The sequence below is a fragment of the Brienomyrus brachyistius genome, chromosome 2, assembly GCF_023856365.1.
Source record: "Brienomyrus brachyistius isolate T26 chromosome 2, BBRACH_0.4, whole genome shotgun sequence".
Classification (NCBI taxonomy): Eukaryota; Metazoa; Chordata; class Actinopteri; order Osteoglossiformes; family Mormyridae; genus Brienomyrus; species Brienomyrus brachyistius.
This window is the reverse complement of record NC_064534.1, coordinates 3213970-3224798: the sequence shown is the minus strand read 5'-3', so window position 1 is coordinate 3224798 and position 10829 is coordinate 3213970. Positions and strand designations below refer to the sequence as shown.

The 10829-nt window shown below is 47.6% G+C and overlaps 1 protein-coding gene across 1 annotated transcript in view; it reads left to right on the top strand.

The window, feature by feature from the left end:
* The first annotated feature begins 782 nt into the window (after window positions 1-782).
* Window positions 783-10829, top strand: part of hmcn2 (hemicentin 2) — a 59947-nt gene continuing 49900 nt past the window's right edge. The window contains exons 1-6 of the mRNA XM_048985189.1: window positions 783-2149; window positions 4865-4935; window positions 5527-5685; window positions 6335-6457; window positions 10288-10459; window positions 10606-10712. Coding sequence (XP_048841146.1) covers window positions 1891-2149; window positions 4865-4935; window positions 5527-5685; window positions 6335-6457; window positions 10288-10459; window positions 10606-10712 — 891 coding nt within the window. The 5' untranslated portion in view covers window positions 783-1890. The remainder of the gene's footprint in view (window positions 2150-4864; window positions 4936-5526; window positions 5686-6334; window positions 6458-10287; window positions 10460-10605; window positions 10713-10829) is intronic.

The following is a 10829-nucleotide window of genomic DNA, read 5'->3' as shown; positions in this document are numbered from 1 at the left end:
TGTGTGTGTGTGTGTGTGTGTGTCTGTGTGTGTGTGTGTTTGGCGCTCAAGAACGGCCAAAGAGGCTTTGGTTTGTAAGACTGTCTCATCACTATCATTACGCGGTTTGATCAGGCACGTCCATAAGAATCACTGTGTAATTGCAGAAGAGATTAAATAGCGTCGAAATCCGCCACTAAACGACCACTGCAAAGGATAAGAAATTGGATGACATATTATGATGGTCCGCAAGCTTCTAGGCGCATCAGGGATGAATAAGATATCCGGCGCTCGATGCGGCGCTGTGTCGCCCCCCTACGCGAAGCGCTTTGCGTTTTGTGCCAGAATAAGCAGAGGAGCGGCGGCATTTGGCAGCGCTTCTTGTAACAGAAATAAAGTGGGTGTGAGAGACAGCTGTCAGGATTGCATATGAGACTTGTGTCCTCATGAAGCAAACACTGCATCGTTTATAATGCACCCATGCGGAAACTGCAGTTTGAATGCGACACAGTGTTTGCAAATGCGGCACACACCTGCGCGCCCTTATTCGGGACGGCTCCCCTATAGGCGCCTTAGGTCCGCTTTAGCCCCGTGCATTTTAGCCCCGATGCCGAACTTCCTTCAAAAAAGGCCCCAGGTAAATTCGACTTAGTCCCTGATCTTTTCAATAGCTAGAAACCCCCCTGTATTCCGCCGATTCCTCATTTTACATATAAGTGCCAACTTAGTCCCGACGTCCTAATCTCGCCAAATGCGCAATTTTGCAACGTTGTGCCTTTTGCAAAGACTGCAAACTTTGTCGGTGCTTAAGTGCATCATTTGGGGCGGGGGCTGGGTGTGGGGTCGCCGGCATGTTTGCATTGGGGAGCAGCCCCTTCCCTTTTCCTGTAAGCGCTATCAGCTTTCTTGTCGAGTGTCCGATATGTCCCGTCCCGGCTGGAGTTGCATGGCAGTGTTGCTTTTTTAGGATGTGTCACTTGTGCAAATAACACGAACAAAGGCAGAAAGTAAAACGAATACAAAGCAAGTACTGTTACAAAAGAGATTGCATTTGCATGCGCTGTTAGTTATGCATCGGTGGGGGGCCATAGCTCATTTTGTTTAAATAAAACAGATGGGATGTCCTTCTAGGGCGCTTGCTTTCCGAAACCAAATTTTACGACTCTGAACGCTGTCCACTCTTTATCCCATTCTTGCTCCGAAGAGTATCCTATTCCATATAATATCTGGATATAATTAGCAATATGCCAGCTGAGTTTGGACGCTTCCTATTAATAAACATTCTAACTTGGTGAGGACCCGAGTCTTAATGAGCGGCGTCCCTCACCTCCGTACATTTTACGGACTTTATGGAGGAGTTTGCATTAGGCGTCCGTAAGTGACGGGTTTAAAAGGTCGTACCGTGATAAGATGAGAGAGATGGTGAGTTAACTTGAAGACAGCCGGGTCAAGTTACACACACATACACAGAGAGACACACACAAAGAAGCAGTCGAAACTCTACAGGACCCCTTTGAACACTCATCTCCGCCCCCGTTTTGAAATTTCACTTAACTTTTTCTTAAAGGCTGCGGACATACAGTACAAGATCCAGTCTCTGCGTTGCAAATTTCTTGTCCCGCAAATGGGAACTTAAAGGGACTTATTCCTTGTTTTTTTTAAAGGATTTTGAGTAGCTGGCATCATTTTTCCGATGTTAATGGACAGTCATTGAAACCATAGACGCTTGTTTTAAAAGAAACGTTGTATCCTATCGCTTCGAATCGCGTTAAAGAGGGTTAAAAACATTTTTGATCTTTACCCAAAGGATACTACAGTTAATTGACGATTCTTTTCGTGTTTTACAAAAAAATAAATAAATAAAATTTGAAATTAAATCGATACATGCTAATGGTGTGATGAAAAAATAAAATGATTAGCGCTTGGATAAAGTGTTGCGTCTTTGCGTTGTGGATATGGACAAACCAAGTGACCGGCGCTCCCCGGGCAGAGGAGCACCCGCTCCCCTCTGACAGCGCCTCCACCTTGGCCTTCGTCTTCGACGTTACCGGCTCAATGTACGACGACCTCAAGCAGGTGATAGACGGAGCCTCCCGGATCCTGGAGAAAACCCTCAGCCGGAGAGCAAGACCCATCAGGAACTTCGTGCTCGTCCCCTTTCACGATCCAGGTAAAAGTGAAGCCACCGCCGTGGATGGACCCAGAATTTTTCATTACCCCGCTAAAAATATTTTTACATATCATATGGTTTTATTGCATCTAAAATTTCCCGTTCATTGATTGATTGATCTTCAACCGGTAAAAATGTTTAATTGTGCAGTTTCTAATAATTAACCAATTAACAATTCAATCGATCTGTATAACTCGTAATTTAAACAAAAAACAAGAATCCCCATCGCCATTCTTGGCGAAATAAATCACCATCTTTATTTATAGTCCTTGATGGACATTGAATTGCCCCAGAGATAGATGACGCGAATTAATGTAATACCTTTATTTTGAATGCTTAAAAATAGGTTTAGGTGATATGACAGACCAGGTTTACTCAAGTGGCACAGCATTTTCTTCCAGACAAAAACATTTAAACTCTATTGTAATGCGTCGTTCACATATTTTCCGCAGTATTAAATCGCCAAGCTATTTCCAGACTGATTTATTGTGTATACATAAATAATCTGCGTACTTTAAGTTGGTAAGTTTACTTTGCGAATATTTGAATTTTAAATAAAGGAAGCGCAGGGGGCGGACAGACAGCTAAAGCTTCGCGGGGGAGTCAGGTAGGTCAGGAAGCTTTATTAGCGCAGCGGGGGACGTCCGGCTTTACTGGGGAAGAGTGTCCAAGGCATGAGTGGAAGCACATGGTGTCTGCTATGGTATAATTACCTCCACCCCCACCCCCAAAAGCCATTAAGTCCACAGCAATGGCGAGGCTTCGGTCTGGAAGGGGGTGGTGCCACATGTATCAGCCCTCAGACGTCTCGCACGGAATTCTGGGATATTTGGGAACCCACTGGAACATGTGACCAGCAGAGGGAAAAGATAACGGAAGAGAGACCAAACAGTCACAGATTATTGGCTTTCTTCGGCCACACTCTCCTTATACCAAGAACAAATAACTTGTCTATTTTGGGGGGAAACTCACCCCAGCCGGCACGAATGCCCCATGGGATGCAGGGCAGTTTTTTTGCAGCAGAATGCTGGCTGTCCATCAGCTGTTTGGGTGATGAGCTGAGGAATTATCAAGGCAGTTAGGACTGTGGAAAGATTACATGGTGCAGTGGGACGGTGCCAAAAACCACTGTGTCCATGCACTGTTCAAGTGCATTTTGGGCCTGGGGGGTGCCTGTGATCCATCTCCTGCTGACAGCTTGTTCAAGACACAACACTTTCAATGCCAATGAGACAAGCTTGACTCAGGTGCCCCCTCAACACTCCCCTCCAACTCAGAGTTAACCCCTCACAATCCTCTTCACTGGGGGACGCAAAGACTACGGTTAACCACTCATCATCTTACGGGGAGCGTGTTGGTTGGATGGAGCATGTGCTGGAGGCTGGAAGACCTGATGGTGGCTGGCAGCGGCACGATGGACCGGGCGTCTGCCAGGTGTTTGCTTTGACTCTGCAAGCTATCGGCAAGAAACAGACGTCAGCACCGCACTCGGGGACTCAGCTGCGGGCAAATCAAAGCTCGAGCTAGTTCATCTTTGCTTAGTTAAATGACCGAGCGCCTTTGAATTTACAGTAGGCCTCAATTCCCGAAGTCATTTCATTTTGTCGTAGAGCATAATCAGGGCCCTTCAGAATAGATATAGCATAATGAAATTAGCCGCTGAAAATTTAACACTTCAGGACAGGTGATTTCCTGGATACATCTAAGCTTCTCGCCGAGCTGCTTTTTGAGAAAAGATCTGCAAGATCTGAAATGATGGGCGTGTAGCACTGTAAAATATCTGTGAGCGCAGTTAGTGGAATTATACAGGACATACAAGACTGAGACGGACAATTAGAGCACAGAGCCTGAGAGCCGGCAGTGTTTTCGAAAGGTGAGCTGAAGGCCTGGGCTCAGAAAGTGGCTTTAATTGAGAAACAGAGATAACAGGAAAGTTTATTTATATAGCACATCTTCAAACACAGAGGACTTTCAGAGTGCTTTTCAAAGAATAAGATCAAATAAAAGCAATCATTAAATGAGAATTAAAGACAAGTAAAAGACAAATTTAAATAACACTAATTAAAAATCATAAATAGAACGCACTAAAAGAGAAAGTAAAAGCAACACCATTGATTAACGGCGCTAATCCAAAGCACTGTGGAATAAAGACGTTTTGAAGGTGGCAGCGTTGGATCCTCCTCAGGGATTCAGTTGCGGTTCTGAGCGGCAGAGCAGCTGAGTGCCTGTTAGGTTCATAATCAATCAGGAGGTCTGTGATGTAAACTGGGCTTAGACCATTCAGTGACTGGTAAACAAGCACCAGCACCTTCAAGTGGATTCTTCAGGCAAGGAGTGACGGACTGGATTAACGTGTGGAGTGATGTGTTTGCTCTTCTCTGTCCCAGTTAACATTTTAACGGCGGTATTTGGGACGAGCTGGAGTCTTATGGATTTTTTGGCGCCCTTCACCTTTAAAGGCAGAATGTTGCATGTGAGGTTGAGCACATGCTAGGCTACGCTAAACAACACCGGTTTTAGGTGCGATCCGGGTCATTGCGCTCAGCTGCGGTTCTTGTGTATGTGATCCAGCAAAGTGTGTGATGCGTTTATGTTTCTCCAGATGATCTAGATCCTGAGGCTCCGGAAACTTCCAGCTGGAAGCGTATACTGTTGGTGCGCCGAACTGAGCCGGGTCTGCTGGTCACCTAACACTAATGGCGCTCTCTTTTTCAGATATCGGGCCGGTGTCCATCACCACTGACCCAAGGCAGTTTCAGCATGACCTTCGCGAGCTCTTTGTGCAGGTATGGTGCCTGAATTCACAATTTTCCATCATCTTCACCGTGGTTCAGGTCTTTCTTGACATTCCAAATCAAGGTCCAGATGTTCCATTCAGCAGATGATTCTTGTGTGTGTAGATTTTCTGCTTGAGGAATTTGGAAGCTTGGTGTGTGTCAGGGTGGGGGGTGTCACCTGACTCACTGTGAGGTGGGGAGGGGGCAAATTTCCATAGTGTCCACTCTACGTTGGAAGCCCTCAAATCTTCTTATGTGTCCGTTTCCAGCTCACAACGATGCCGGCAACATAAATCTCAAAACGCTGCCGGGTGTTTATAGACTGCAAGGCCTGCAGCTACTTGAATTCTCCTGGGGGGGTGAGGGAAGAGGGGGGGTTCTGTTTTTTCCTCCTTTCCTGTGACTCGACTTTGGGGTAATGCTTTTCGCAGAGTCCTCCAGGACTCCCATCTTTCTCCGTCCACTTCCCTGGAAGCTCATGAATGTGACGCGGGGGTCAGTGCAGTGACCTCACCAGACTGACCTATGCATGCGGTGGCCGCCGTTGACGTGACTCGTGTTGGTTCTACTGCATGAATGACCTGAGCCTCCTTCTTGCAGGGAGGAGGGGATTGCCCTGAAATGAGCGTGGGTGCCATCAAGCGGGCACTGGAGGTGTCCCTGCCCGGTTCCTTCATTTACGTCTTCACAGACGCCCGAGCTAAGGACCACCGCCTCAAACGTGATGTTCTTCAGCTGGTGCAGCTTCGACAGTCCCAGGTACAGTAGCCAGTGCCCATCTGATTAGTTCCCCTCGGATTATAGAACAGGGTTAAGGTTACGTGTGACGTGTGCAGTGTATGCATGTACGGTGCCAGTCAAAAGTTTGGACACGCTAAGCCGCCTACAACGGAGAGTGATACTGTTACATCACATGACCTGGCCACCTGACCTAAACACAGTCGAAATGGCTTGGAGGAGTTTGACCAGAGAGTGAAGGAATAGCGGCCAATGAGCGCTCAGCATATGTGGGACCTCCTTCAGGACACCTGGAAAAGCATCTCAGGAGGCCACCTCATGGAACTGGTGTAGAGGAGACAGTAGGGTCAGCCTGTCCCTGGAGCAACTGGGGTTAAGGGCCTCGCTCAAGGGCCCGATGGTGGCACCACTCTGCTGACCACAGCATTTCAACCTTCTGAGTCCCAAACCACAGAGTTGAATCACCTCCCAACAAATATATATTTTTTGTTCATACACTGTTCAAATAGTATTAATGAATGTATGTTATTTAAAAATTTTGGTGTCTGTAGAAAATAGTAAAAAAAAAAAACATTTCTATGGGTACTGTATGTAAATATCAGAGCAGATGTGGGATAATTTTCCAATGGTTAATCTCACTGGTCTCCATATGTCCCCCGCCCCCTCTCAGGTAGTCTTCGTGTTGACGGGAGACTGCGGCGACCGCTCACACCCCGGTTATCGCGTGTACGAAGAGATCGCCGCCACCAGCTCTGGGCAGATCTTCCACCTGGACAAACAGCAGGTCAACGAGGTAAGAGGCCAAGGGCTCAAGTACAGGTAACAATTTGGGGTAGCTAGAGTGACAGTATCACCCCTTTTCCTGACCTAAAAGCATGACTGCTGCAGCTTCTGAGTTAAATCATTCAGTCATGGCTATGCTGCTGCAATAAAGATTTTAAGGTTATAGTCGAACTTTATCTCTAGTAGAGAGTCCAATAAAAGGAAGGAGATGTTCAGTTCAAACTATTTTTTAAAGCAAAATAAAATGCTATGAGAAAAAAAAACATTTTATTGGGAATGGGTTGGTGTTTTCGCTTTTTATTGGGGAGGAGATCTTAATTCCAAGCTTCATAGTTCAGACGTGAAAGAGGTCAGATTTTCCAGTGAGGGAGAGTGGTCATCTGCCTGTCAACACCAGACCACAGACGATGCAGTCAGGGGATTGAATTTGGGGGAGATAGACAGGCGAGTCAGATCCATCACATGTTATAGGTGTGTGACTCCTTGTGTTGGTGTGTTTCCTTCAACGCTCCCAGACTGAGATGTGGGAATGACTCGAATGTGACTCCTTGAAGCTTTAGGAAACAGCTCAGTGTCCAAACTGGCCTTTGAAAGTAGCTCATCTACAGCGTCCAGAGAGCTGTGGACCCCTGCTTTCTCACGTCTGATGTGCGGCAATTTTCACGTAGCGTGTCCCGGGGGGGCGGGGGGGGGGGCGGAATGCTATCGGTGTCGACCAGAAACGTCTGGACGTTCTGCAGAGACATGGCCGTGCTGACGAGCTCTGGGGCTGGGTGGAACATCAGAGACATGAGTCCCACTGACCTAGATTACTCAGAAAAACACATCGCTCAGTGACATGTGAGTCAGCCCCCGCAGTACAGTGCGATTTCTGTCCCTCAGCAGTTCGTTAGAGCCGAGGCAGCTTAGGTCCTGGACAACTGGGTTTATCCTCTTTTTGGACACTAATAATGCACTTAATCCTCCTTTTTTCTAATATGGAATGAATAAACTCCAGGCACATCAAATATACAAAAGACATTAACAGCTCAAGGGGGGCCGAGGGGTGTTCCAGAGAAGGCTTTGTGCTTATTTTATTGTATAAACCCCAGATATCATCAATTACAGCTCCCCTCCCCTGCACAGCCGCCCCTTGCTTCAGAATGTCTGTCTTGAGCCAACATGTTCGCAGCGGCTGATTGTGGCCCCTCTTCCCGTGGCTTTAAATTACAGATGCGGCGAAGCCTATGTGACTGTTTGAGTTTGCACATTGGGCTCCGCTTGCCGCGGAGCGAGTTGAGCCGTGTCTACTTATTGCTTTTGTGAGCTGTTGTTTACGAGTAAGATTCCCACAAACATCCGGGCAAGAAGGTCTTTGGCCATCCACACACAACCAGTCAAATTTGGTATTCAGCCAAACCTTTGTGGCCTTTGTCTGATGTTCACCTCATGGTCACCAGTCTTTGTTTATGATTCCCCAATAGACCATCATGAATCTGCGGTATTACCCCGCTGTGCTCCATTTATCAGATCCCTGAACAACCATAATGCTGCCTCATCTCCACCCAGCTCCTTCTCCTCTCTTTGCTCCCATTACCGTGAGTGAGTCTCTCCAGGAGAGCAGCCCCATGACAGCCAAGGTGCCTCTTTCATCATGCACATTCAGATGGCTTTGAAAGCAGCTCGGAGGACTGTTGGTGACAGTGACAGGCACACTGCGAGGACCCTGGAGTGGATGAACAAAGACAGGCTCTGTTGGCTTGTCTAGGTCCTCACAGGCTGAAACTCCTTAACTGCTGTCATAGAAAGAATCTGGCCAGGTGTTTAGATTAGAGGTTCTCAAAGAAATCGGTGAAAGGGCCACATCTGGATACGATAATGAGTAATGGCTGGGTTCCTGGCAAACCCTGTCAGTCTACTGACCCCGGTGGTGGTCATGTTCAAACCTCCACTGCAGGGCACTGGACACTGCATGTCAGCGCATATGTAAATCTATCACTGGGGCCTACTTGGGTATCTCAGTGCCTATTTGGGGGGAGCTGGGTTGGTGGATGAGGCCTGTTCAAGGACCTACCCCCCCCCCCCCCCCCACAGCTAGCCTGAAAGACCAGACTGTTCTGTGAAGCTTTTAGATGTTGCTTCCTGCACTTTTGGCTCATTGTTCTAACCAAAGTTGATGGCCTGTCAGCTGCTAAGTTCCCCCAGATTATGGGCATGGAGGTGGCTCCTATGTACTCAGTAATGGACAGAAGACAGATTTCCTTCAGAGGCGAATGGCATCCTTCCAGGTCACAGAGGAACATCTCACTGCTTTGTTTCTCAGCCTCCATCTGGCAGTGGAGCCCCCTTGTTTCCCTGCTCCTTCCCCTCCCACTGAGGCAGGAACAGACCCCAGTGGCGGGCAGATCAGGGTCGCTAGAAAGCCGCCCCCCCCACTCTCGCCTGGGGACCACCACACATGTGGCACGCATTACAGCTGTGTGCAGCTGTAGACGCAGAGGTGAAACAGCTGCTGCTTCAGGCCATAAGCCAGACGTGGACGGTGTGTGTTTCAGTTTCCGAGCTGTGGAAAGCCCCCACCTTGGCTAGTTCTCTTTATCCCTTGTAGTTAAGACTTAACACATCTCTTTTTACTGGCCGTCAAAAAGAAAGCATCAAGTAACTGGTGTGAGCCAGCAATAACCCTGTACGTGGTATTTAATTTGACGTGTGGCTTAACCCAGTTTGAGTATGTTAACAGTCCTGAGGAAAAAACATGCAGCCATTTGACATTTAGAAAATAATATATAATGTTATTTGTGCCCGAATTAGCTGCATAATGTTTGTACAATATTTATAATATTATGCATTAATTGCCAGGGGGCCCTTATGGTCATTAGAAAAACATTCAGCAGTAAAATTGGCTTTGCTTTCTACACCCTTCTGAAGTCAATCTCAACTCCCACCACCCCTCACCCCTACGGTCAGCTTAGTGTGTCACTTTGGCATTTGAGGAAGAGATAATGTTTTCCTCAAGGAAATCTCTGTCATCCAGACTTCCTCGAACACAATTCTCTCCATCCATAGCTCCATGTTCTTCAGCGAAGCCCATTTGCCGTATGGCCATAAGAGAAAGGGTAGGCTGTAACTGATCCTGCATACTGAGCAGGTGAATTGTGCGGGATGGTTCCCAGCGTTTGTTAAGATATCTTAACCCTGCACTTCTGCGACTAGCTAGGTGTGGTTGGAGGCATCTATCCTGTGACAAGTGGGAATGGGAGGGAGAGAGGGAGGAAACCTCGTGCAGAGCGGAATCCTGGAAAACTTCACGGTAGGGGGTGGTGAGCAGGCTAAGCCTCTGTGTATGTGACTGGAAGGTCGAGACCCCCAGACTTGACAGGATACCCACACGTTTGTGGGCTCTTGAGCAAGGCCCTTACCCCCCAGCTCTGGGGATGCTACCTGCGGCTGACCCTGTGCCGTGAGCCCCCCGCCCCCCCAAGCTTGCTCTCACTTGAATGTATGTATGTATGTATGTATGTCTCATGGAGAATAAGACTGGGTAACCAAAAAGAGAATGGAGGTTAATCATGCATCACTCTTCGTGTGCCACAGCACATCGGAGTAAATCATGGTATGGGTGACCCTTGACAGGTAATGTGCTTGTTGGGAGCTGAGGAACAAGTGATCAGAAAATGATAAGCAGTTTGTGATCCATGGGACAACGTGAAGGGAGGGTTCCCAACGAGAGAGGACACATGTCCGTGATCTGAGGGAACTGGTAGCACGTCCAAGAGGGAATCCACCTCCGTTCTTTCTGCCTACCGACCTTCTTTTGAGTGCAATACAGAAGTGGACACTGTTCTGTGGTCTCCTTGGCAGGTGCTAAAATGGGTAGAGGAGACGGTGCAAGCCATGAAGGTCCACCTACTGTCTTCAGACCACGAATCTGCCCAGGAGAATGAGTGGAATGTGCCCTTTGACCCTAGCCTGAAGGAGGTGACTGTGTCCCTTAGTGGACCGGCTCCACAGATAGAAATTAAGGATCCTTTTGGTAGGTCTTCCGATATGTGTGTGCAGTCAAGGTTGAGGTACACATTGTGTACAACATTCAGGCCTCTTTTTGATTTGCCAGTCATTGTTGAATGTTTCCATGTCTACACAAGGTCTGACTCTATGCTGTTTGAATTGCACACCCAGGCCGCCAAGTTGGAGAAGCTCATGGACTAACGGAACTCTTGAGTATCCCAAACTCTGCCCGTGTGGTGAACGTGAAGAACCCCAGACCTGGAATCTGGACTCTGAAGGTCCGTTAAAGCTATGTTCTTGTATATCTAACATGTACTCTAAGAAATGACCAGTCTGCTCCTTGCCTTGTTGAATTTGGTTGTCAACGCCATCATTCTGGTAGACGTTGCCTTCTT